General features: G+C 45.1%; 3 protein-coding genes across 9 annotated transcripts in view; all 3 read left to right on the top strand.

Annotated features, from left to right (window-relative positions):
* Nucleotides 1-1,184: 1,184 nt before the first annotated feature.
* On the top strand, nt 1,185-5,376 carry gprin3b (GPRIN family member 3b). Its single transcript, XM_037472702.2, has 2 exons — nt 1,185-1,559; nt 2,833-5,376. Exon 2 carries the CDS (start codon nt 2,907-2,909, stop codon nt 5,244-5,246), a length of 2,340 nt encoding a protein of 779 aa, XP_037328599.2. The 5' UTR covers nt 1,185-1,559; nt 2,833-2,906; the 3' UTR covers nt 5,247-5,376.
* A 1,761-nt stretch (nt 5,377-7,137) lies between these two features.
* Nucleotides 7,138-21,422, top strand: zgc:154142 (uncharacterized protein LOC555481 homolog). 3 transcript variants are annotated; one of them, XM_037472700.2, is made up of 25 exons: nt 7,138-9,302; nt 9,750-9,880; nt 10,336-10,429; nt 10,760-10,900; nt 11,119-11,216; nt 11,816-11,942; nt 12,340-12,558; nt 12,719-12,931; nt 14,068-14,208; nt 14,872-15,117; nt 15,250-15,435; nt 16,317-16,426; nt 16,664-16,764; nt 17,113-17,390; nt 17,503-17,666; nt 17,802-17,985; nt 18,070-18,288; nt 18,488-18,622; nt 18,713-18,937; nt 19,047-19,229; nt 19,423-19,535; nt 19,619-19,713; nt 19,801-20,090; nt 20,218-20,378; nt 20,888-21,422. In XM_037472700.2, exons 1-25 carry the CDS (start codon nt 9,155-9,157, stop codon nt 21,077-21,079), a joined length of 4,194 nt encoding a protein of 1,397 aa, XP_037328597.2. In that variant the 5' UTR covers nt 7,138-9,154; the 3' UTR covers nt 21,080-21,422. The 3 variants fall into 3 exon arrangements, with proteins under 3 accessions (XP_037328597.2, XP_037328598.2, XP_037328596.2); XM_037472701.2 differs by having other exon boundaries at nt 12,716-12,931; nt 18,716-18,937; XM_037472699.2 differs by having other exon boundaries at nt 12,716-12,931.
* Nucleotides 21,423-21,814: 392 nt separating this feature from the next.
* fam13a (family with sequence similarity 13 member A) overlaps nt 21,815-26,951 on the top strand; it is a 38,860-nt gene continuing 33,723 nt past the window's right edge. For 2 of the 5 annotated variants that reach the window (XM_037471121.2, XM_037471122.2), the window contains exons 1-3: nt 21,826-21,993; nt 24,364-24,559; nt 25,930-26,139. In XM_037471121.2, the coding sequence (XP_037327018.2) occupies nt 21,967-21,993; nt 24,364-24,559; nt 25,930-26,139 (433 nt within the window). In that variant the 5' untranslated portion in view covers nt 21,826-21,966. Of the gene's footprint in view, nt 21,994-24,363; nt 24,560-25,929; nt 26,140-26,951 lie in introns of all 5 variants that reach the window. The other 3 variants (XM_062564421.1, XM_037471118.2, XM_037471123.2) reach the window with 3 other exon arrangements.

Genomic DNA, 26,951 nt, shown 5'->3' with positions numbered 1-26,951 from the left:
AGTGGATGAGGGAGTCATGTGACTGGAGCAGGTGGAAAAGACTGAGAGCATCTAGTGTACAGGTAGAGAATGGCAGCAAACATTTTTGGGGGACTGTTATGGCTGCAGTGAGAATCAGGGCCTGTGTGGATCCGAAACAAGCTTTGCAACAGTTAAAAAAATTAACTCGACAGTTTTGTTCAAGACAGTCAATTAAAAGAAAAAACATGTGTTGACTGCTTGTAGGCAGAGAAACTACTCGTGCTGTTGATTCTCTCTCGTCAGGAACGTTTCAACCAAACACACCGAGTGACAGCCCCTATACCAAACACACTGAGTGACAGCTCCTATACCAAACACACCGAGTGACAGCCCCTATACCAAACACACCGAGTGACAGCTCCTATACCAAACACACCGAGTGACAGCTCCTATACCAAACACACCGAGTGACAGCTCCTATACCAATCTAAAGGAAACAGATCATTTGAATATTGTCTGTTAGAACAGCTTGAAACCACGGCAAAGTATAACCATGTAGTGTGCTATAATCTAGATACGCCACTCTCCAGTTTTAACAATTTCTCTGCAGATTAAATATTTCAAAATATCTGTGGATGGCTAATAGTTCTAATGGGAAGTATTTATTTAAACTTTTATTATGTGGAGTGTTTATTATCATCATTATGTTTCCAACCCTTTTGTTGTTTTGTTTTTTAGAGCCACTGTTTTGTCGTCCACAAAGGTAAAGTGCCATATATTTGGATGAAAAATAACGGAAAAAGCTGCATTTTTGACCTTCTAGTGATGTCCTTATACATTATTTATGCAAAAGAGACCTCTAAAAAACGAGTAAAATGTCAATTTGCAGAAGTTTAGAGCTTTTATCAGACGTCTATAGAAACATACCCCCCCCCCCCCCCCCATACTGCACATACCACACCAGCTGAGGTCTACATCCATAGCGGAAAGATACAAAGGGACGCAGCGAAATAAACCGCAGGTACTCTTGAAATTTTATTTGCAGCATTTACTGCTGGGAAAGTAATCAATCTCAAGTGCATGTGACCCTTCTGTGGATGCCTGCGGCTGATGCAGCACTGCCTCCGCCTCCCCCCGCCATTCATCCATTCATCCGGTCTACTCTCCTGCACAGCGTTGCTCGCGCCGGTACAGTTCAATCTCGGGTGACACACACACACACACACATACGCGCGCACACACACGCACATCCCGAGAGGTCCATTTTGTGAAAGGTCCACTTTCCAAGCATGAAGTGACACGAGCCCAACGGAAAGCTAAGAGGCAGTCTCCGTCGGTCGGACCGCGGTGACTCATTGCGCACTCTGTCGGCGGGGCTTTTTTTTGTGTGTGTGTGTGTGTGTGTGTGTGTGTGTTGCGCTTCGCACAGCAGGATCGATACCTCTGAAAAAAAGGCGTGTTCTTGTGGAAGGCGTGGCTTGCTGTCACGGACATAGAGTTGGTTTTCCATATTCATTTTTTTTTTGTTGAGCCTCCTCTCACTGACACAGACGCGCAAGCGGCGCCCCAAAGGAACGGGACATACACCTCCTCTCAAGGTAAGCCCCCCCCCCCCTCCTCCCCCACACCCACCCATCTTCTTCCTCACTATTCCGTGGCTTCCTTTGTGTCCGATGGTAGTATTTGTCCGCAAGGTCATATCCGAACTGCAAACCGTCAGTGGCCTCAGTGATGTTGGGGCGGGGCTGCAAAATGTAGGCTACAGCATCCTGCATGACACAGATCTTAATTGGCCCCGTATCGGTCGCGTGCATCACTTTAAAGGGTTCAGTCCCCCTTTCTGCACACGCTGTCATTTCCCTAACTGTTGCAGGCAATGACACCAGCGCGTTTCATTGTCGCATAAATGTCATTTACAGGCAGGATGTGCTTTCCATAAATATTTGCACTTTGACAACAGACAAGCAGATGCGTGTAGTGAGGGAGAGAGAGAGAGAGAGAGAGAGAGAGAGAGAGCAAACAAACAAGCTATTTTTTTAAGGACCATTTAGAAAAATGTTGTCTCGGTTTACCGACCAAAGTAAGAGATAACGATTGTTATTTAATCTTATTCTTATTTGTTTGTTGTGATGATGCCTGTTGTAAGGGAGAAGGGAGCAACGGTAATGAAGAAGCTGCGTTTAATCTTAGTTTTATTCATTGCGATGACGGGCATGTTATACTGAATGGATGACCATCACTGAAATAGAAATGGCCAACTTGTACCATCAGTCGGTGGTTCCTCGTCCTCTTCGGAAGAAGCTGTGGCTGTTTTTTGAACGATGAAAACGTCTTGATCCCAGTGGGAATAATTTGTCTGACTCCATCATGTCCGATGCTTTAAACATCCGCTGACACATTACTTGCAGAATTGGTCTGCGATGAAGACATTTGTCGAGCCGTAAGTGAAACACATAGAATTTATATTGGATTGACAAAGAGAAAGATGTTTTCAGGCAACACTTTGACTGTTTGGCACTTTTGCAGTATTCTTTTTCAGAAATCTCTCAAGCTGAACTTGTTCAGTATGTAATTAATATAACACAAATGTCAATATTTAAACAGAAGATCACATGGTTGGCCTTTTCAAAAGGGGATTGATCTTATAGCCCTTACTTTGTTACATAATATGTAGATGAGTCTGGGTATTATTTAATCACGCCACCAATTTTTGGAACCAAAAACCCACCTTTACTCTCATGTTTATGAATTCAACAAACACACAGCGTCGCTATAATTGGGACACAAAGTATTATTCGTTTTTGTCACGAAGTCTAGGAAAGTAAAGAAATTTAAAATTAAACTACGTCTATTTGTATTTCCCTCCCTTAGGAAATCACGCAAAGTAACTGGTATTGCACATCTGGATTACGACCATTTTTAAGGACCGAAACCGTAAATCCAACATGGGAACTAACCCAAAAAGGACAGTGTCAGTCCAGATGGTTCCTCACATGGCTGCGGTGGACACGTTAGGCAATAAGGAGCCTAATGCCAACTGGGCAAAAGAGCCCAACCTCCAACTCTCTCAGGTTTGCCCAAAACCCACCTTCATATCTCCTGAACACGGACAAGACAACTCACCTGTGACTGCTCCTTCCACCAACACCACCACACACACTGAAAACACAGCGTCCAAGGGAGGAGGGGGACCAGTCAGCTGCACTGTGACAGACAAACCAGCAGCAACGAATGGAAACCGGACCAAGTCAGAGCTCGCGACGGGTAGAGACCAACAGGTGCAAGACCTGTGTCCAACAGGTTCAGGAGCGGGTGAGACGGGAGGCGACCAGAAGGATTCAAATGCTAATATGAAAATGCTGAGTACGGCTGATGAAAAGGGAATCTGTAAGGCCGCCGTAGCGCCTGCTCTTTCAGAGCCAAAGGTCAACATGCAGACCAACGACTGCAGAATGAAAGGGCCAAACGCAGCACGAGAGGACGGCAATAAAACTGTTGCTGCTGATAATTCAAATCTCAACAACGCCTGCGACTTACAGCGCGCGATTCCCCAACCGCAACGCGATGACAGAGGTAGCGTGTTGGCCCTCAAAGATGAGCACGCCGCTGTACCGCAGGAATCTCAAGAGCCTGGTTGTGTACGTGGCTGCTCACGAAGCCCTGTGAGTCTGCAGGAAGAAGCCACACCTGAACAAAGCGCGGGGAGTCCTGCAGCTCCTTCTGCAGCTCCTCCGGCAGCTCCTCCTGCAGCTCCTCCTGCAGCTCCTTCTGCAGCTCCTTCTGCAGCTCCTCCTGCAGCTCCTCCTGCAGCTCCTCTTGCAGCTCCTCCTGCAGCTCCTCTTGCAGCTCCTCCTGCAGCTCCTCTTGCAGCTCCTCCTGCAGCTCCTCCTGGCTCCACCACACCTTTATCTAAGACCAAAGATGCACAGGTTGGATTTACAAATACGTCTTCAAGTTCAACGCATCCACAGAAGGATTCACCGCCGTTAAAGAAACCACAAGTCTCCTCAGATGAACACCAGCCAGAGACCTCGCAGACGGACTCCTCGGCTCCGCCGCAGGCCGCGCAGACGACGCCTGCAGGCGGCCAGGTGGCAGAGGAAGCCAGCCACACCGACACATCTGCATTCGAGGCGCAGCGGCGGCAGCGCGACGAGCTGTACAGAGAGGCTTCGACGATGACCGCGTCCCCGCCGCCTGCGCCGCCGGTCAAGCAGCGCCACGACGTGGAGGTTCAGGCGGTGGCCGACACGTGCAGCAAGGCTGTGGCCACGAGTCCCAGCCTGCTGCCCTTCGCAGCGCCTCGCAGGCTGAGTGTCGGTGCAGACGCGAGGGAGGCCGCGCAGAGCCTGGTGGTAGTGTACCAGGTCGACGGTGGTGTGGGGCTCCATCAGGCGGACGTGAGCTCTCTACCCGTCGGTACTGATGAAAGGTCGGAGAGGCTCACTGTTGAGGCAGAAATGTGCCCCAACCAAAATGCCGGCGTGGTTTTCCACTCAGAAACGTTGTCCCAGCAGCAGGACAAAAGGCTCGGAGCGAAGCCTAAAGACCCTGGGTCCGCTCTCTGCAACACTCAGCCGGTTTATCAAATCAACATTGAACACAGCCACCGCAAGGAACCAGGGGACACGGCTAACTCGCCAAGTAAAACGGCGGCTCGGAACCCGGCAGCAGAAGCTCCACCTCTGGGACCAGGAGCCCTCCGAGAGGCCGCCGCCGCTCCCAAGCCCGGATCTGCTGACAGTCACAATGCTGCGCCGCCACCGGCTGCTACCAAGCCCAGTCATGCCCTGCCAACAACAACAACAACAACAACAGCAGCAGCAGCAACAAGCAGCACATCAAAGCCAGGTCCAGCAAAGAACAAATCTGAAAGTCCTAAACAAAAGGCTAAAGGTGCAGGTAAAGCCCAGAAGAAGGCGGCAAAGTCAGGCAAACAGAAGACAGAGCCTGAGGGCAAGAAAAAAGAGGATCAAAAAGAAATGGACATCCACGACGTCGTCTGGGACGAACAGGGGATGACTTGGGAGGTCTACGGGGCGTCGGTGGACCCGGAGTCCCTTGGCTTTGCCATTCAGAGCCACTTGCAGTGCAAAATCAAGGAGCAAGAGAGGAAGCTGGTTGTCCAGACTTCATTCCGCAAGTCCGCTTCTGGCGCCGACTCGCCGGGCCCCGGAGGCACGAAGAGCAAGCGGAGGCGGCAGAACATTTTCAGGTCGATGCTGCAAAATGTCAGGCGGCCCAACTGCTGCGTGCGCCCCCCTCCCTCCTCCGTCCTCGAGTAGCACAGCACAGACGTAGCCCGTGTCAAACTCCGACCTTTTTTCCCCCCCGGGGTCAAAGTCGTCGTTGTCCTCCCGGTCGTCGTGGTTGCAAAGGCAAGATCGTGGGTGAAGGGGACGCCCCCCCCCCCCCCCCCCCGTAAGTCAGTTTACTGGGACTTTGTAGCATAAAGAATTCTTGTGGTGTTTGTGATCAACGGAGGTAGGAATTAGAAATATAAAATAAAACAACCCGAGAATTGTTTTCCAGAAATAGATGGAGAGACAACTTCCACACAGGCAATAATAGTGAAACGCATGTTTATTAGTTACAATGGTACAGAAGTTTGAACTAAACTGAGGTCCAGAACTTCGGAGCAAAAGGCACTGATCATGAGGTAGACGTTTTACTTACTGTCAGAATTTCTGTGCCAACATGTTAACCCGACATCTCACTGCATTTGGTGCATTTGTTTTATGTTTTTGAGGTGTTTTTGGGGACCTTATATTTATAAGATTGCTGTGTTTTTCTTTTTGTGCGCATTTATTTTTAGTGAGTGAATAACATTGTGGAAAAAATAACAATACATGCGCTGTTGAAACTCTGTTCCTCTTCAGTTTACAATTAAAAACACACAAAAAAAAAAACCTAAGTCGAGTCTTATATATTCTTTATTTCTGACCCAGAACTTGAGGCAGGATTAGCCTCCCTGTTTGGGTGATTTTTGAAGTTTATTCGTTTCACAAAAGTGATTTGTTAACCAAGTAAACAATGTCAGGGGGAGAGCAGCATCAACGCAAACCTGCAGGAGAGAAAAGAGAGTGACAGACAGGGAGTAAAGGGGCAGTAGGTAGTGGAGTGTATTGGATGAATTAGTGTCAAGCTTAATAAGACGTGTTCCGACCTCTAACGAGGGCGGGCCGTTTGTTCAGGAGCAAAGGCTAGTTAGCCCCCAAATCTACAAGTGCAGGGCTCTGTCAGCTGGAGAAAATGTTCACGGCACATTTTTGTAAAAAATGTTCAACAGTTCGGGGAAGGACAGGAGAGACGTAAATGTACTATTCTGGAATCAAAGATTCTGAGCAGATCATTCGGGGTGAGAGTCATGGAAGAGACGGCGGAGTTATCAGCACTAAACAGAATACTTTGTCTTTGTCCCACTGTGTATATTTAATGAGAGCTGAGGGAACCTAAAACAGACTTTATTACTATCATGGAGGAATATTAGCAGCTAATGAAAAACGTATTCAGTTGTAAGAGCGATAATAGGATACTAAGACTCTGTAAATCAAATTAAAGATAGGTAGATAAGATGATTTAATTAACGTTTCCAGCTCAATTTTTAGGGCCCTCTGTATAATGTATAATGATAGTCACATTTCTGTTTTGGACATGGTATTCAAGAGGATTTGCTTGGACTCAAACGCCTCATACTCAGAGGAATATTTCCAGGAATCCCTTCTTTGATCGTTAACTCTCCCTGTCAGTGTGAATTTTCCGTCCTGACCGGTGAAACCCCAATTTCATGTGACTGATGATATTGCGATAACAAGCATGCCACTTCCTGTTAGCATCTGGGGGGGTCTCGTAGTCTGTCAGGATCTCTAAAGAAGCGGAGCAAATTGAACGGCCTAATCTTCATTCCTTTAATCCACAAGGATCAGAGGACGACGCTAGGAAGCTGTACTGAAATCTCCCGTCAGACTTAGTGTAAGAACGAACAACGTTTCTGGAAGCAGCGGCGACCTCCTCGAGATTTCAACACACCCCTATTAAATTCAAGACTTATCCCTGAGAGCTGATGGAAGGGTGCCAAACTGACATCACCAATCTGTGGAATCATTTCAAATCAATCCAGCATCGGGCAGCTTAACACCCGCCCCCCCCCCGCCCCCCTACTGTGATGTTTTTGAGGCCCTGTCTTGCCCCGACGGAGTCCGACGTGGATGTCACTGCAACAATTTCACACAACTCACCAACTCTGTAACAGCGTGCTGGGATTCTTCGGGGGAAATTGAGGGCAGCTGCAACATTTCTCTGTTATAATTGAAGTGTCGCAGATAAGTTCCTGTCCCGGTGCGGGTGTTTGAGATCGGCTTCCGGTGACGCAGTTAGCCCCATAAACACGTAAGCTCCAACAGCACCCTTGAACAGAAGCTATTTCCTTTTTCATCCAGGATAACATCTATCCACTAGCCGATCATTTGTGGCAACAACGGATGTTTTTTTTTTTTTTGTGTTAATTAACATTAATTTACAGATCATAATTTGCGATTGCGGTGGGTAATTACGAGTGGCTCTTGATCTCAGTTTCATTTTGCATAACCACGGCTTCAAAACCTCTCTGGTTAATCAACAACTGGCTGATGAGCGCCATTTCTGTGCTAGTTTTGACAATTGTTGTTCATCCTTCTGTTCTCTCTCTCTCTCTCACTTTGCTTCCCGAATCCCAGTTTTCCCTCCCCTTCGTCCTATGGAGCAGCGAGGTGATTAAACAGTCTGCACAACACGTCCTGTAAAACGGTCTCTCTTGGCCTTATTCATCCCTCTATTGTATGAGAAAGCTGGAACGAGGCTCGTGCTCCTGATAGCCGCTCCGCTCCCAGCGGATTATGTGGCCTACATTTGTTTGCAGTGTGCAGTGTTTGGCTTTGAGAGTGAGTTTCTTTGTCAAACAATTCCAGCTTTTGTTTCCTCAAACATTGACTGTTTAGTCCTTCCCTCTGACTTCCTTTCCTTCCGTTTTTCTAGTAATCAGTGGACATATACTGTATGTAGAGCTCCTCATTCATTGCTTACTATTCAGCTCCCAGCACCCGCACTTCTGACATTTATAGCCGGGCACAAGAGGCACATGAAAAAAAGAGAAAAAGAAAAACACACACCTACACACATCCACCAACGGTCACCTTCGCTGGCTTCATGGGAGACTGCCTTATTACGGCGGATTTATGCACACATAAATCATTTCGGTCCCCTGGTGAAGCAACGAGATCCAAAACAAACTCAACAGGGATGAAGGTGAAAAAGAAACAAAGGGACATAATTAAACACATATTTCAATATACCGTTGGTCTCATGTCTTTAAAGAAGAGGGATTTCTTCCATAAGCTGCTTTTGTTTCATCACTGCCTTTTGTTACTTTTGTTACAGAGACAATTTGGAAAGAATGACTTTATCTTTAAAGGGAAATTATTTGTTAAAGCGGAAACACTAAATTCCTGAAAGTGAGTCTGATAATATCCGATCAAGGGCCTTTTGATTCTGGCCAACACAAAGATCCGTCCTGGGAAACGTATTAACTCGAACTGCACTGCAGGACCATTTACACCCTGTACTTATTTCAAAGCCCTTGCTTTGGTCAGATTTCAGATCCCAGTTGATTTAACAAAACATTATAAAACTCTCAGGACATAAAGTTGGTGCAGCATCGCTGGTCAAAGCCTTTTTCTGATTAAAATCTATATACGGTGTTGTAATGAAAGAGCCATAAATAAAACCCTTTCTTCATTTTTTTAAGATAATGAATTTACTTACTTACTGCTGAGCAAGAATTAAAGACTGTTGAGATGCCAACTGCAGTGTGATCAAAACAAATTGGAGTTAAGCTACTGAGACCTTCACCGTGTGTTTGTTCAAACCTTTAAAGAACTGTAATCTCAATGATCAAATGTTGTGACCTATTTCTGGGCCTTTGTGAAAGATATATCCTGTCCCGGTCTATTGATTGGGTCGCCAACCCCGTAAGTACTATGTGACTTCTTTAAAAAGACAGCCTGAGGTATGGCGCTTCGCATCCAGCCGCTCTCCGGGCTGGCGTGCGGCGAGGGCCACGTCTGAAGGGGCTCAAGGTTCATCTCTGCTGTCAAAGTCCAGATAATGTTGGTAATAAGCCGCTGAATTGCTGGACGAGGCGCAGTTTGTCAGGAAAATGGATGAGGAGAAGAGTCGCCGTCGGTCCGGGGGCACGAGCACCCTGGAAAAGTGTCTGATATTTCTCTTTGTGGCCATGACCGTTGCCTGCATCGGCCTCGTGGTCATCTACTTCACTGACAAAGCGGACCCTTCTGCTCATACAGGTGAGTGTGTTTGCGTGCATTGCGTTGTGTTCCACGGCAATGCGTCTTGAAGGCTGAGTCCTTAGAAGATAATGATATGGCATTATTGTAATGGTTAACAATTTGTACAAGAATATCGTTCCCTAATTTCCTCTCGCTTCTCCATCAAGCAATCACTTCCAGCACTGCGATGCCTTCGTAACCAAATACCTCAAATAAGGATATTACCATCAACCTTAGCTGTATTGTTGCATAATTTAGCTGATTATTTGATCTGATCTGATTAATGCTAAATTGTCTAATGCATTGGACATTATACCAGCTTAACCCCGGTATGTTAACAATGTCATTGTGAGCACGTTAGAAGCATTGTTGCAAGATGTTCTTTATTTCAAATGTTTTCACAGTAAACCCACAGGGGATACACCCTGACAGTAACAAGCGTCCTTCTCTGTCACACGTTTTCAGGCCCAGACTCTGGGTGCGGTGGTCCGCAGCAGCTGACCGGAGAGTCAGGCACCTTCACCAGCTTTAACTACCCCAGCAGCTACGACAATGGAAAAAGCTGCACCTGGGACATCAGTGTGGCCCCTGACAAGGTGACATCGGCATCCCTCCCCCCCCGAAACCTCAACCACTGAACGTTGGAACGTTACAGTCAGCATACTACTGCCCTACACCTTGGTGTTTGTGCCACCTTGGTGGAACTGTCTAGTGGGAGGCCAGCTAGTGGAGGAGCAGATGGCTGCCTTTCCTCAGCTCCCCTGCACACACCCGCAGAAGAATCCTTGATTCTTGCTTCTGTTTGCATGGCCGGCCGCACGCAGAGGCTGCTTTCCTTTATTAAACACACGCATAAATAGACACGGGAAGGTGCATACCTACATGTGGACTTGTTCACACAAAGAATGAGCTGGCCATTACTCTGATATGTGTGCACATGCATGGACTTATATTTCACAGGGACTCTCTTCTTCCCTGGGAGCAGCCCGTCTCTTTCATCAACTTCTCAGGTTAAAACAAAGGGAAAAACCTCTTCATTTTTCTGCTGCAGGTGATCCAACTGTGGTTTGAGGAGTTTGCTTTGGAGGACACCCAGCTCTGCATGTCAGACTTCATCACACTGAGAGACTCTCTGGGAACCATTGGTACAAACCTCTTATTTTACTCTCCAACTTAAGTGGGAAAAGAAAGAACGAAGGTCGAATGAACGTGAACACCTGCTCTTAAAGCCTGCAGCAGTCCTACTCGATCAATGCACACAGCTGCACTTAAAATAAAACAAACAGACTGCAGAGTTTAAAGCAGTGAGTACCGTAGATCACAAACACCTTACATTCCTGCTCAAGATTTGTTGAAATAAATTGGGCACATTTGTAAAAATTTGTCAAAAATGAGCAATGGCCAATCCGATGTCAGGGCGGGCTCCCTCATTGCAGATGAATAAGCTACGGATGTAATTTGTGTGACATTTTCAGGTAAATTCTGCGGCTACACCAAACCGAGGCCGTTGGTGTCACTTACCAACCACTTGAAGGTGTACTTTGACACCAATGACAGAAAAACGGACCAGGGTTTCAAGGCTCATTACAAGGCTGTGGATCCAAAGCTCGCACCAGGTAAGAAGATCAGTGGAAATCCATTTCAGCAAAGAAATCGCCTCGGCTCTCACATAATGTCGGATGTTTGTCTTATAGCACCTAGAATGTAAATGTTATGGTGCTGGACCAAGGAAGGAGTAGGTGGGTGGGTGGGGGGTGGGGGGGATGTGTATTGCGGTTTTCCTTGAGATGTTTGTGGAGCTTCATGAAGTGCCCTCCGTCCTTGCTGCGTACAGAAATAGCCGGAGCTGGTGGCTTTCTCCAAGGTGACCAGGGGACCCTGATGACCCCCGGCTCCCCGGAGCAGAGCTACCCGAGTGGGGCGCTGTACCAGGTACACACGTGAACAAGGAGACGCATACAAAAAGCAAGTGTGACAGCCACATGGGTACAGTTACTTTTTTGTATGTGTAAGGAAACACTGCTGACCTTAATCTGATCTCACTGCACAGCGTGCACCGCACACAGGAAAACTGTTACTCTTTATTTGCAATTCTGCCAACATTGCAGGAATTGAACAGGTGCAGGGCGCCGGATTTATACAATTTGGGAAGACTAAGGTATAGACTGATTCCAGAATCAGTCTATACCTGAATTACATCGCAGTCAACCTGAGAGCATATGTGGCTTTGATTTGTGATTAATGCATCTGATTAAATCTGAGTCCATTATAATGTCAGGGTTTGCATGTCGGGTTTGGACGTGGAGGACTCATCAGGTGTCATTTGGTGCATCACGATTTCATCTTACTTTGCTTTAGCTTGTCAGACCCCCACGTGTCCAAGCAAGGGCAGAATAATACAATATGTTATCAGTGATGTGGTTCCAAAAATGCTGCCCATGTGACAAGCATAAGGAAAAGTTACTTCAGGAAATCGAACGATGCAGTAATTAATTTGCCCGTTTTTTACTTTATTTCTATGTTGGAATCAGTGGAAAATCACGGTGCCCAAAGGCGAAAGGGTTCGACTCACATTCACTTTCTTTGACCTGGTGCCTGAGGTCTGTGGAGATTTTGTTGAGGTCTACGATGGCGACAAGGCCGGCTCCTCTTCATTCAGTAAGCATGATGCTCTACATGATTCCAGTATGCAGTGAGGATTAGAAGATTTTTTGTTGTTGTTGCTGTGCATGGATGAGATTTAAAATATACCACAACTTTTTTAAACATTAGCACAGACAAGCTGGGTGAGCAATTATAAGGCAAAGGGTTAGAATTTCAGAACAGACCGGGGCCTTTGTTCAACATTAGCAATGTGCACTATGCGGGCCTTTGAATAAAACATGAGCTCAATTAAAAGTTTGAGAAGTTGTCAAATGGTTCTGGAGTCTATTTTAAACGTAATGAATGTAAGTTTGTCTGCATAAACTTTTTAAAGAATAAATTATATGATAAATTGATTGATTGAGTGTTACTGCTCTTTTTTTTCAACAAGAACGCATGTATTCTTTTAAAGGCAAATTCTGTGGAGGAAAGATTCCTAAGCCAGTGGAGTCCGTCGGCAACACAATGGTGGTCCGCTTCAAATCCGACAACAGTTTGGCTGCTAAAGGATTCATGGCGACTTTTACCAAGTCCAGCCTTCCACCTGTTGTTACCACCCCGACACCCGTACCCACCGCACCCACCGCACCCAGACCTTCCACCGCACAAACACCTCCCCCCACATCTCCTGGTGAGCATTCGCTACCAACTTTACTCCTTGACTTCCCGTCCTGTATATTTAAAATAAACCATCCATATTTACTAGTAATTAAGCATGTCTCTGTTGTTGTTTTTTTCATTTTAAATATACAACATGAACAAAGTGTTTGTTGTCTGTTATTGGGCAGCAGGTGATGTTCCAGTTATCCTTCGTGGCCGTAAAGGAGTGATCCAGTCCTTGGGTTTCCCAAATCCCTACCCTGCTCATCTGAACAGCTCCTGGAGGATATCTGTGCCCAAAGGATTCCTGGTGAAACTGCAGATCACTGAAATGGCCATCACAGGAGAGCCTGGACAATGCAAGGGGGACAGACTGGTCATCTCAGATGATTACAGCACATTAGGTGAGCCGTAACACAATTGTTACTTATTGCAATTGTTACTAATTGCTACTCTTTTACATTAATTACAGCATTTTTTTGACTGTGAGTGCTTTTACACTGTTTTGACTCCCAAATGCATCTCAGATCATTATGTAATAATCTGAATGGAGGAATAGTGATGGTTGTAATGTCCCCCTCTTCTTGCATTTTGAATTTTTACAAAATTAGAAACCAAGATGAGCAAAGCAAACCAGCAACAAGCAGCTCAAAAGCCTCAGCTTACAAGATATCCTTGTTGCCCCCTAACAGCTCTGGTGCTGCGGGGCGGCTCAATTTCTGCCCCCCGCTGTAAAACAGTTGATTAGGATCTTCTCTGCGAAGAGCCCAGCAAACTTTAAATGCCCTCTGCACATTACTCACCGCGGTGACTGCACCGAGGCTGATACAGCTTTATCTCAAGGACTAAAGCGCTGTGGTGCAAGCACTCAGATAGAGTAGGCGAGGAGCCGCCCGTTATTTCAGAAGAGTCGTGTTTGTGTGTGAAATGCAGAGAGGAGTTAAACGCAGCCAAGTCACTCGGAGACATCTGGAGCATCAAGGATCCGTTTAACTGTTGAAATCAGTGAAATCAACAAAGCAGAAACGTATTTTGGTCATGTAGGACCAGCTAAAATAAACAGCATCTCATACTTAACATTACCAGCAGTTTGTGGTATCTAAGGCTGCTCCCCTTTCGGTGACAAAGATGTCTTGAGTGAAATAGTCGATTTTAGGCTTTTTTGATGCCACAGAACTCAAAGAAATTTACAAAATTTGGCCAATTCTTTGTGGAGTAACTGACTTTCACAGATCTGTGAAGATTGGACGACATCGTCCTGGTGCCTTATTGCTGTCTCTTTTGTTCAGAGGCCCTTTGTAGGAGCGTTTTACACCTGATATTGTGTCAAAGTAACGGATAGAAAGTAAAGTCACCTTCATTTGTCAGCGTTTGAGCCTCCCCATCCATCACCCGCTACCACACCCACCGAACGCAGCCTGGCGCTTACTCACACCCAATAATGCTCTGCAGCAAACATTCGTCATTGAACCACGCGCCTTATTCCAGACACTACTCTCTCTTCATTTACCTCCATCTCCCTCCTCTTGCTCTCCCTCAGGCACACACTGTGGCAACCTGCTGCCCCCGGTGGTGGTCGGTGCCAGTGACACAATATCAGTCACCTTCCAGTCCGACGGTCAACTCACAGACCGAGGATTCTCAGCGAGGTGGGAGGCTGTGTATGCCGAGGACATCGCAGGTGCACACACACACACACACACACACACACCCACATGCACACACAGACACACACGCACAGGAATTCGCCCAAAGTGTCATAAATAGCCATTAAACATCTCACTCTTTCGCATATCAATAAAACAGCAGAGTAATCGCAGCGTGAACTCAGCAAATATCACCGGTCAGAGTACAGTTTCAAGTATACAAAGTAAGATAAAAAGGATTTTATCTTTGTCTTTATCAGATTATCAGGCACACATATTGTGCAGAGGGGAAGAAAGTGCATTGTAAAAAAAATATCCTTTTTCTTTTTACAGAGTCTGTCCATTCATGCTTGAAAGGCTTTTGTCTGCTGACCAAATGCATATTTTTGGAGCAGATCTTGTGAAATATCTTCCATCTCACGACCAATCCAACACACTTGAGTAGAGGAAAAAATAACTCATTGACCTTTTTAATGTTACAAGTCCCTTTTTCAACAATAACTAAATTATTAAAACAGGCAGATGGTTAATCTAACAGAGGAAGCGACACTTTAAAGGAAGATCTGATCACATATGGTTCTGACAGGATTTACTCTTATAAGGACTCTCTCTTTTCACAGGCGGATGCTGGAGCTTGTCTACACTTATCTGATTACGATCATATCATCACTCCCTCCCTCTCCTTCTTCCTTTTTCAGAAATCCAGGGATGTGGCATTTCTTCCACAGAGGGAACAGGAGTTATTAAGTCCCAGAACTGGCCTATGAACTACAAAGCTAACGCAGAGTGCATGTGGAACATTGCTTTACCTTTTGGCAAAAAGATCACACTCACATTCACCCACTTTGACCTCGAGGCTAAAGATCTCCTGACCTCCAAATGCTTTGATAATATAATGGTGTACGAGCTCAATAGTTTGACTAATGCGCTGCTTCAAACGCACGGTAAGTTTGTTTTAATCTCTCAAAATAATTATGTTGAAAAATCAATGCCCAGCGATTCATTCGTTTTAACAAATTAATTTGATTAATTCTCTTTATGATCACTTTACCAACGTTTTTACCAATATATTTTAGGTCCATTTTGTGGGACTAAGCTGCCGGGTACCATCCAGACAAAAGGCAGCAGGCTGGTGATTCGTTTCCATAGTGACCTGTTTACTGAGTCCAAAGGCTTCAGAGCCTACTGGACAACAGACCCCAGTTTACCTGCCCCCACTGAGCCACCTGCTCCGGCCAACCCCTGGGACAACATCCCCATAGGTGAAGTATCTGTTTGAGCTTCTCACAGCTTGCCACGTCTGGATTACATTGTTTAAAGTACAGTTCATTGTGATGAAGCCCACAGAGATTCAACACCCAATTCAGCATAGCTCAGCTCTGTTTTTGACTATAAGCAATCTCATTTCTAGACATAGCTTTTTCTCTGCCCAAAAGCTTCTTAATTTTTAAGGACTGAATACATGTAGTCATAGAAATATAAGCAGCATGCTAATATACATTGAAAGTAATAGTTATAATGAATAAGTTTCAGCAGAACATATTACCAAATGTCTGCACCATACTGCATACTGAAAAGTGATTATTTTTACAAATACTGCATGTTTATTTCATTTAATTTAGCCTTAGATTTGACGACCTTTGATTCCACGGAGCAGAATTTTCCACTGGTCACAAAGATCAACATTTAGTATCCGAGCAGCTCTTAATAAGCTCCACAGTGATCTGCTTCATGCCTCCTTCCATCCTCACCTCTTCTTTATAATCTCCTTTCCTCATCTTCCCTCGCTGCGTCCAGCTGTGCATTAAAAAAAAGGTGATGGCCAGGCGTCTGCCAAACCAATTGCTGAAATAAAGTTTTATAGATGTACTCTACTGCCGCTGTTTTAGAGATTTTAGCATTTTTGCAGCAGGAGAAGGGTATTATATTTGCACAAAGAGACACTGAATGAATACATAACTGCAGACTAGTGAGGCCAAAACAGCCAGGGACTGCAGTGTCAACCAGGCCAGGTTGAACAATTATTTGTTTATTTGTATTAGTTGCAGACATGTACTGTATTATCAGGGTTTTGTTTATTTACATACAAATCAATTTATTCACAAACGAATGCGGCAAAGCTTTATTTTTTCTTATTTCCTAGACTGGCCGAGTACATGCGGTAAACCAACCATTCCTCCTGTTGTTGCGTCACGCATTGTGAATGGAGAGCCAGCTAAGCCTCACTCCTGGCCCTGGCAAGTGTCCATGCAGGTGAGAAACTTCCACTAATAAGTGTGTGAATTTCACATGTAGCTTAATTACATCGGAATTTACAGCTTACAGTATCAGTGATTAGAGAAGGGCAAATTCCGGTACAGCAAGTAGTTTCCTCTGTACGACTCATCTTGATAGCTGACTGAATGCACTGATATGGCATCAGTTAGTTACTGTATGTCTTTAATGATGTTCAGTGACTTCTCTTCTTCTTCTGTTGTGCGTTTGTTTCAGGTCTGGCCGGCCAGTCGTCCAGAGCCCATGTTTTTCCACACCTGTGGTGGTACTCTGATTCATAAGAACTGGGTACTTACTGCAGCTCACTGCTTCATAAAGTAAATGTTCTATCTCATCCTCCTTATGCACAATACATGCAAATGGTTTTGTTTCAAATGTTGAAGTTAAACCATCGGAATTAGAACAATATACAAAAGATCTGTGTCTTTACAGCCCTTTCACCATATTTCACTCTGCAGAAATTTCTCAAACTTCCTGGAAAATGTCTGTGCTTTGACCTCAGGCTTAGTGTAGTTCTGAAGCGTTGCCTGATTAGGGATGCCTCAATGGCTTGGCTAATGGTCTAAAGTACAGAGAGATGCTTGTGCATAGTTTTATATATTACTGTATACCATATATATACTGGGAGCCATCATAACCGATTCATCTGCTGATTTCCCACCCAGCTACGCTGACGAGCTGCCGCGTTGGCGCATGTGCCTCGGCAAACACAACCTGACCTACACAGAGCCGACCGAACACTGCTTCAATGTGTCCGGTATCTATCGCCACGAGGGCTTCAAGTACCCCACAGTCCCCACGGTGGAGTTTGACATTGCACTGGTCAGGTTGGATGGGGAGGCGATGGCCAGTAATGAGATCTCGTACGCCTGCCTTCCGTCAGAGGAGGAGGTCCTTCCTGAGGGCAAGAAGTGCTACGCCACTGGCTGGGGAGACGAGACTGGTGCTGGTTCTACTTAAATCCTTAAACTATATATTCTATTGCATATATATTCATTTATTTTAAATGGAGACACTCCTCCTTGAATTTAAATGTTTTTTTTTATGATCATCAGGTGATTCGATGAATGCTAAAGTTGCAGAGGCCCTTAACCAGGTGGCCTTGCCTGTTGTTCCATATGACACCTGCAAAAGGATGGACTACTGGTGGTTCCAAGTCAAGACCTCCATGATCTGTTGTGGTTACACCCTGCCCGATGAGCTCCAGTCTGTCTGTCAGGTAAAACGAGTCCATACTCACAGATGCCAATTAGGTTTTACATCGTTCTGATCAACAATGATGATGACATTTTTTGGACACGTCTAACTTCACAGATGCGTGTGTGTTTTTTATGTTGATTTGTGACTTTGACAGGGAGATTCAGGTGGTCCCCTGGTGTGTCAGGATAACCCTGGGGGTTCTTGGGAAGTTCATGGCATAACAAGCTTTGGTCCTATTGGATGTGTTATGAATAAGAAGCCCTCTGTTTTCACTCGATCTTCTGCCTACCTCCCCTGGATCAGAAATGTCCTCCGCAGAGACATCTACAAGGAGCACAGTACGAATACTTTCTGACCCACAAACTTTGAAATCGAGACACAATTTCTTGCTTTTTTTTTTACCTTCTCACTTCCCTTTAAAGCATCTGGGTGTGGAGGGCCAAAGGAACTGTCTGGCACAGAAGGCACTTTGTCCTCTACGGATAACCATGGCAACTACATCAACAAAGCCCGATGCCAGTGGAACATCCAGGTGCCACTCGGCAAACTAGTCCACATCCATTTCCACAATTTGTCCCTGGAGCCGAGTCAGTTGTGCCTCAACGATAAAGTCAGCCTCAGAGACAGAATAGGAAGTCTAGGTTGGTCAATACCTGTCTACCTTTAAAGTGGTTGCGCTCAACGTCACACCGTAGGTTATACGTTTTGTCATTAATTAAATGTAACAGTCTTAGCTTTAAACATTTTTGGTATGAAATAGAGACGTCATACACAAGCTCCTACAATGGAGGTTCCTTAGAGAAGTGGATCTGACAGTTCGTCGTGTTCATTTCTCTTCAGGCACACACTGCAGCGATGTACCCCCCCAAGACCTGGTGAGTGACGGAAACGCACTTCACATCAGCTTCTCCTCCAACGACAAGGTGGTGGACACGGGTTTCTCTGCCGCCTGGAAGGCAGTGGACCCCACAGAGGGTACGAGAAGAGTGCACCCAACGAGACACCGAGGGAATGGACTCAAGGGCGGGAAATAATGTCTCCGTTTCTCCTCACACGCACACACAGCAGGTCCTTGTGGAGGGAGCTTCAGCAGCGCTCAGGGTGAAATCACCTCTCCCAACTGGCCGAATGACTACCGAGCCCAGTCCGTGTGCACGTGGCGGATCACCATTCCTTCAGCAACAAGTATCCATGTGGCCTTCACCCACTTTGAGCTGCAAGCTGTAAACGTGTTAGGACACTGTGTGGACTACGTGGAGATCTTCCATGGTGAAAGAATGACGTCAATAGGTTGGTGTTTGTGCAAACGGTTCTCGTGTCCATTTTGTTCTGTTAATAAAAATATCTCCACTCACAGGTTAGTGTGAATAGCTTCTTCTATATCTTGTCTGTTCCGCAGGTCGATTCTGCGGCTTTGCTTCTCCACCCAGCATCGCCCCCCTCAGCAGCCCAGTCGTCATTCGCTTCCTCAGTAACGGCGCCAATCAACCGAAAGGTTTTCGTGGTTACTGGACCACTGATGCCGGTGTTATCCCAACTTTACCTCCACCACCTCATGACATCTGGGATGACACCCCTATCGGTGAGTGTCCCGCAACCAAACTCTCCCTGACGAGTGTATGGGGGACCTCGTTTAAATAATATTGAATAAAAATGTATTTTCTCCTATCAGAAAAAATATGGCTTAAGTTGGAATTAGTTTTGTATACGGTTCAAGAAATTATCGCAAATGACAACTTTGCTAATAATTTACTTTAGTACTTTTTTATTCCCAGACTGGCCAGCAGATTGTGGAAACCCAGTAGTGAAACCCCATACAAGAGCCGTGAGGGTGGTCAATGGGGAGCAGGCCACTCCGCACTCGTGGCCTTGGCAAGTCTCCATGCAGGTGATATCAACTCCCGTTCCTCTCTGTGCCTCGTTAAGAATTCACAGTTTTAATTTGTGCTGACGTGCATTTCTCTCTCCCAGGCTTCACCATTGTTTCCGATACCCTACATGCACGGTTGTGGAGGTTCTCTGATTCATAAAGATTGGATCCTAACTGCTGCTCACTGTTTCATGTTGTAAGATGCAGCCACAGGGACATCTCGTACACGCCATTGAAAAACAAAACAAAAATTGATTAATTCATTTTCCACCATGCTTTCCAGCCCTCTGAACAACCCCACCTTCTGGCGCATGTGTTTGGGGAAGCACCACATGAACTCCTCCATGGACGTTCCCTCGGCAGAGCAGTGCTTTAAGGTGGATGCCATCGTCCGCCACGAGGGGTTTGTCTACGAGCAGGATCGCACCGACATCACCAACGACATAGCGCTGGTGCATTTGGCCGAGCCCGTCGGAATGACGAGGGAGATCAGCCCCGTCTGCCTGCCCAAACCCGGGACCGTGATGCCCGCCGGGACGCCCTGCTTTGTCACCGGCTGGGGAGACGAGAAAGGTAAATGCATTGCTGGTTTCTGCTGCAGCAGCATTAATGGACCCTTTGTCACGAGGCCTTGGCTCGGTTGCCGGCACTGAACGTAAATGTGTTCGTCTCATCGCCATCTTTTCCCTATATATCTCAGGCAACCTGTTCCCCAGAGTGTCTGAGAAGCTTAACCAGGCGGCCCTTCCTGTCGTTGACTTTGAGACCTGCAGTAAGCCCGCTTACTGGTGGGACACCCTCAGACCCTCCATGATCTGTGCTGGTTACGAGTCCCCAGATGAGCTCAAGTCAGCCTGCCAGGTGAGAGGGCGCATTTAGTACAACTGCTTGAATGGATGCAGTGGGCTTTTGCGTGCGAGGATGGTAGGTGCTTGTTAAAAGTCTAGAACATTATGTAAGTGTTCTGGCCGCCCATGATTGGGCCTTCTGTTATGTAACACTCTGGGAACCGTTTTGTTTGTGATCGGTCAGCCTTGACGGCAAATGGCTGCCCGGTTTTTCATGCGTAATTGGAGAGAAGAACACAAAGTCATTGTTTGTTTGCCGTGATAACGTTCACACGCACGGACACGGCGAGATTAGAAAGGTACAAAAACACCTCTAAACAGCAACGACGGATTTTAAAGGGTAAAACACAACCCTGACATTTGCCTCCCTGAAGAAAACCTTTTGTAAAAGATTGGCCTTTACAGATATCAGAGCACAGAGAGGATTTATAGTGAGCTGTCAAAATCGAATGTTCCCCAATGCGTCTTAGTACCAGCAGTGCAGTGGGTCTTTGGCGGCTCATCCCTCCTGCTCTCCCGTAGGGTGACTCCGGAGGACCATTTGCCTGCGCTGGAACGAGCATGAACTGGGAGGTGCACGGCATCGTCAGCTTTGGACCTCAGGGCTGCATCAAGGACAAGAAACCCTCGGTGTTCACCCGGGTCTCTGCCTTCAGTGACTGGATCAACGACAACATTAAGAAGTTTATTTATGAAAGTGGCAAAACGCGTTGAATAAAAGACAAAGATGCTATCTGACTATAGTCGTGGCGTTTTATTTATATCTCTGCTGGAGTAATCTGAATGATACCGTTATGTTATAAGGCATATTCTTCAGAAATTAAAATACTGTAATATCAGAATTACTTTTGTTAAACTATATTATTACTAAATTCATAATAATGTTTCAACCTTTGCATTCAATTTGTGTGATGTTTGATAAGGTTCTAAAAAGTACAATTACAAAATTATTAATTTTATTATTATTGTAATTAGCTTTGTTTGTACAAATTATGTGACAAAATGCCAGACTATGCCTTAAAAAGTTATATTAAACATTGGAGCCATGCTTTATTCTTTCAAATGGAATAAAACAAATCCGATCTTTTTAATTGTACTATTTTGTTAAGAAGGACAGTGCTGCTACACACAGCACGACCTTGTTTTATCTTCCGGTCGAGCCCTCATCATCCTCCTCAGCTCCCTCCTCTTCTCTTCCCTCATTTCATGCATGCGAACCCTGCAGGCACAGATTTTTAAAGTTTTGGGCTTTTAATCACATGATCAGACCCCTCGACCAATGGGAGGGCTCGGCTCAGATTTCAGCCCAGGAGGAAAGAGAGAGAGAGAGAGAGAGGGGGAGAGGGAGGAATGGAGAGGGAGGAAGAGAAAGAGACGAGCTCGTGCGTCAGTCCGCCGGTACTGACAGTCCTTCCTTAAACTCTCCCCCCGGCACGTGGACTATCTCCCTTGTGTTTTTTTTGGAGTATAACGATGGCACATTTTAAAGCAAAGGGGAGACCCACTGGGAAAACTCCCGGAACAGAGTGAGAGAAGACGGCAGCAGTTTCTCCTCCCTCATCTTTGCCTCTGCAGGCATTTCTTCTTTTTTGGGGAGGAGAATGGGGGCTGGAGCTCTGACCATCTGTGTGAGTAGAACCTACAGACTTCCTCCGGTGATTAAGGGCTAAAGAAAGAGAGCTGGGATGCTTCCGCTAGAAAACAAATGGCTTTTTGAAAATGTCAATGAGAGACAAATCTCTCCTCCACGCAGTACAACAATTAAGTGCCCCCCCCCCCCAAACGACTTCTAGTACTTTAAGAGAGGGAGAAAATACACTGTGAGCTTCATGTTTCCTGTCCACACAAGTCACTTCTCCCCAGTAACGAGTCACTGCCTCGGTGACGTCACTTTCCACTAAGTTTTCTTTAATGGAATTGGCTTTCTTCAAAACATTTTTTTTTAACAAGAACAAAACCCCCTGTAACGGTCTAACTTTTTAGTCTGTAGCAGAAGTTTCTTTGATTTCAGCAGCAGCCGCTTCTTCTTCTGCTGCTGGTGGAGCTTTTCCCACCAGTTGCTCCAATGACCACCCACAGAGGGGGGGAGGGCTTGAGGGAGGGGGGTGGAGGGGGGCACATGCTCGGGCCTGCTCTCCTCCTCATGGAGGAGTTTAAAGACGCAGGAGATTAACTGTGTCCTGTTGCAGGTTTTTGTTTTTTTTCACATCGCAGCTTGTGGGGCTTCTTGATCTGTTCAAAGTGACAGTGGAACTGTTTGCAGCACTTTTTTTTAAGGCTTCCAGAGTCCTTTTATTGTTCTCACTCTTTGGAGTTGGAGTGTGAATATTGAAGGATGGGGGAGGTGAGGTGAGGATTTTAAGGCTAATCACCGCAGACTGTCCTGGTAAACAATAGAGGCAAAGACGTACTGGCAGGAAGTGTTTCTTTTCAGTTATTTTACTCTATAGCTGTTTTTCACCAGGGACACTTAAACAAAAACCTTAAAACAATGAAGTTCTGATGATGCTTGACAAAGGGGGAGCACTGAGAGAAGAGCGTGAGGGTTTTAAACCCCAGTTCTTTCACACTGAAGGGGTGTCCCAGTGGTGGTCACAGAAATTATGATTACCTTTAAATGTGAGCAACATTGCAAAATCAATAAAGAAAAAGCTCCACTTTTCTTATGATCCATTTCTTGCCATTCTTGATGAATCATCTCTTTAGAAGCATCTAAGTACAATATTTCCACACTTCATTTTGCAAGTTATTGTTATGTATGCTTGTATTCCTATTGATAGTGAATACTGCAGTGTGTGTGTGTGTGTGTGTGTGTGTGTGTGCGCATGCGTAAAGACAGATTTAGGGGACATCTGTTCAGTCTACAGTGAGATCTAGCTCAGACCGGCTTAACACCTGCACTACTAGTGGTGGTACTGTTTGAATATACATTATTTCAAACAATGCGCTGTCACAGCGAAAACACCCTGTCTCCTTCTCGGTCTTCGCCCCATCTGTGAGGAGGGTTTTTAATCAGCTGACATTGACCGTGTGGTCACATGGTACAACATACAGCGGTGCTTTCTCTTTACAAACCCCTTCTACCTGCCCACTGTGGTCAAATGACTGTGTAACTCTGGATGTCATTTGTGTCAAACTCATTGCCAGGGCCTCTCGTGCCCGTGAGTCTGTGGACTCTGGAACAAAAATGTCACGTGGTGTAGTCGTATCTATGGATACGAGAGTTAAACTGTGTTGTTTTGATGTGCCGAAAGTCTCTTCCTCTTCGCCCGCTGTCTGAATTCTGCGTCTGGTTTGTAAGTCTTAACACTCTTGGTTCTAGTACTAATCCAACAAAAGGCAGAATGGCATTATGCTGCAGTTAAAAGTGCTTAACGACCCGGTAACCCTAACGCTGCTCTGTCTAATGTCGGCTTGCTAAAGGGAAACTGTGTGTACACTCAGAGAATCAGGCAATTTGAGTGTTTGAGGTACATATGTACATCTTGTGTGTACGTTAAGACCAAACTTTGAGTCAAAATCCATGTGTGCACACGCTACACGGCCAATTAAGCTGATTCTGATTCCTACTAATAATCCTTGCAGCTCCCAACACACTCACCATGCATTCAGATTATCATTATGGACGATGCAGCTGGACACCCCCCTCAGACCGACATGTGTGTACACACACTATGCCTTTCTGTGCAGGTGTGTGTGTGTCTCTCTGACAATGCCTTTGACCGAAGGTGTTGCGTGGTAACCAGGTATTCGTCGCAGCAACACATGCACAACCACCCCCCCCCCCTCCCTTTCCTGCCAGCTGTAAGCACACTCTGTTCTCCAAGTGCAAGGCAGTGCATGTTTTGGCCTCCGCAGGGACACAGACAGACAACCACCCATCCACACGCAAACCTTCTTTGTATTTATGGAACAGAGATCGCCTCCCTCCTCCAGGAGAGGTGTGTCTCCGTGGTATCTGAGCTTGACGCAGGCTCTCTGCTTCTCTCTCCGCACAGCACAACAAGACAGCGGTTCAGATCAAAGAGGACATGAAGAAGATGGTCAGGGTACCGGTGCCGCGACCCCCGTCAGCGACGGCCGGGTACACCGAGCTGTTCGGAGTGTCCCTGTTTGAGCTGCGGGAGAAGGGTCTGGTGGAGGATGGTGTGCCTCTGGTGTTGAGGAGGATGGTTGAGCATATCCGTGAGCATGGTGAGGGGAAGAAAAACAATGGAATAGAATAGAGCAAAATAATTACTGTAATGATTGTTGTTATTATTATGCTTATTTAGGATCAAATCAAAAATGCCTTATTTTCCTTTGATGAGGCCCAATTATAAATTTCAAAGATACAATGAATTATAGAATTGTCTCAGGAAATATTAATTTGAGTAAGTACTGAATTCCTAAAAATTAGATATAGTTTATTAGTTAATTGAAGTGTTTAAATGAACAGAACTCACAAGCACCCAGACATATCTATATGTGTACTTATGGATGTATCGCTTGTATCTTCTTGTTCTGTTGTTTTTTTCATTTAAAAAAGCCTTTTGTAGAAGGGGGATGTAAATAAGCGTTTTGCTACACTGAACACAGTGCATTTAGTTTTTGTGCATAATTGTATGCCTCAACTCTAATGCCGGTGTAATGTACATATCAAATGAATTTTTTATTTAATTTAAAGCAAAACAGAGGTGTGTGTGTGTGTGTGTGTGTGTGTGTATATATATATATATATATATATATATATATATATATATAATCATTTGCAGTTTTGGTTATGCAATACTCCGAGATTACCCAGCCCGTCATGACACAGAAAAGCGAGTCAACCCAAATACGAAATGGTTCTCTTAAACAGATCAGGCAGATTGAAAATGCCCAATGGTATAATGAAGTGTAAAGACAGCACATTACTAGAGTATTGTTTATCCCTGCCAGAAAATTAATGTCATCGGTGTGCTTTTAGCACAGATGATGATACTAATAAAAAGTTGTGTAAAAAATGTGTATATATATTTATAATATATATTATTTTTAAACACATTTGCCTTCGTAGAAATGTAACCTTGAAAACCCACTATAGTGGTATAGTTGGTGTTGACCTAGTTTATCACATTCTGTAGTTCTTCTGTTTGACCACTAGATGTCAGTACAGGAAAGTGCAGCTTCTTCCATATGGCTACAGGCCACTTGTATGATATTTTACTGTCTTACTTCAGCCGTGCGTGGGGGATATAATGATGGGGATACTGCTCTATTATAAAATAGTAATAAATAATAATAATCCTCCCGATGAAAAAGTTCCCTGGTTTAGATTAATTAGTCAGGCCCTGAGGTTCATGTTTCAGGAACTATGGGAGTAGAAAGTAGTTTCAGGATACTATTTACAAACAACCTTAAAACCTAAAAGAGAAAATATATAAATATATAAAAACACACATGCACAAGTATGCTTGGACCTAAAGACCTATGATGATATTATTTCAGCCTTTTGTGGAAAAGGCTTTCCTCAAACATTTGGGAGAAAATGTTTTGAATAGTTGATGGATAGACTGTATGTTCTGCTGACTTTCCTCCAGCCTTGCATCAGGAGGGTCTGTTCAGGGTGAACGGGAACGTGCGCGCCGTGGAAACCCTGAAACAGCGCCTGGAGAGCGGAGAGGATGTGGACCTTCTCGCTGAGTCGGATTCATCTACGGTGGCCAGCTTGCTCAAACGGTACCTGAGGGACCTGCCAATGGGTCTGGTGGACCCGACCGTCCAACAGGCGCTGATACAGCACTACCAAGGTAACAGGAAGTTGCTGCTGCTGTGTGTGTGTGTGTGAGTGTGTGTGTGTCAAATAGAGTCTAAATGACATTCAGAAGTGATGGGATTGATATTTCTGGCAATAATCTTGGAGGTCATAAAAAGTAAAGTGAATTATTTGGCAGGTAAAATGTCTGCGCTCTTCCATCACTGGTTTTCAATCTGTTTAATGGGAGTAAAGGACACACTTTAGCCTCAGACCTCATAAATATCTGCCTATTTTTCAGGGCCTTTGGCCCGATTCTGCGTTATATAACCTCAATGCAATACTTGGCCATGACTAGGATGCTTTTTCTGTACTTTGTAAAATGAGTTTACCCTCCTTGCCAGCTTTTAGCTACCTTGTGATGAATGGATTATGGCAGAAGAAGTATCAGATTGAATACTAGTATGATATACACATCGATCGACCGATACATTTTCTCAATTACATTGCACATGACATTGACCAAAAACACTAACAAATTGTGGCGCTTTAATTGTGGCTCTTTCATGATTTCATTTAAATTATATGTTAAATTGAGAAGTGTGAGAAGGTTAAATCGATCCTGTAACAGACATCATATTGAGCTCTAGGAATTGTGATGGATCTTGTTGTTATTGAAAATCATTCACCAGTTAATTGAAAAAATCTATTGAGGGATTAATTGATGCATAAAATAATCTCTGCTTTCTATTCTCTCTTCTTGCTTCTTAGAAAACTGTATTCATTAATAGCTTTCTTACTGTGTATGACATTTAACTGGAATTGTAAAATTAGCTGTTCTTTTGAAAGCCTTGTCTTCAGATCACT

The sequence above is a fragment of the Pungitius pungitius genome, chromosome 9 (assembly GCF_949316345.1).
Source record: "Pungitius pungitius chromosome 9, fPunPun2.1, whole genome shotgun sequence".
Classification (NCBI taxonomy): Eukaryota; Metazoa; Chordata; class Actinopteri; order Perciformes; family Gasterosteidae; genus Pungitius; species Pungitius pungitius.
This window is presented reverse-complemented; position numbering and strand designations above follow the sequence as displayed.

Excerpts from the sequence above, each read along its gene's own strand:
- gprin3b (XM_037472702.2), top strand. The coding sequence starts at position 2,907 with ATGGGAACTAACCCAAAAAGGACAGTGTCAGTCCAGATGGTTCCTCAC.
- zgc:154142 (XM_037472699.2), top strand. The coding sequence starts at position 9,155 with ATGGATGAGGAGAAGAGTCGCCGTCGGTCCGGGGGCACGAGCACCCTG. Across the intron at positions 10,430-10,759 it reads AGACTCTCTGGGAACCATTG|GTAAATTCTGCGGCTACACC; the intron begins GTACAAACCTCT and ends TGACATTTTCAG. Across the intron at positions 20,379-20,887 it reads AGCTCAAGTCAGCCTGCCAG|GGTGACTCCGGAGGACCATT; the intron begins GTGAGAGGGCGC and ends GCTCTCCCGTAG.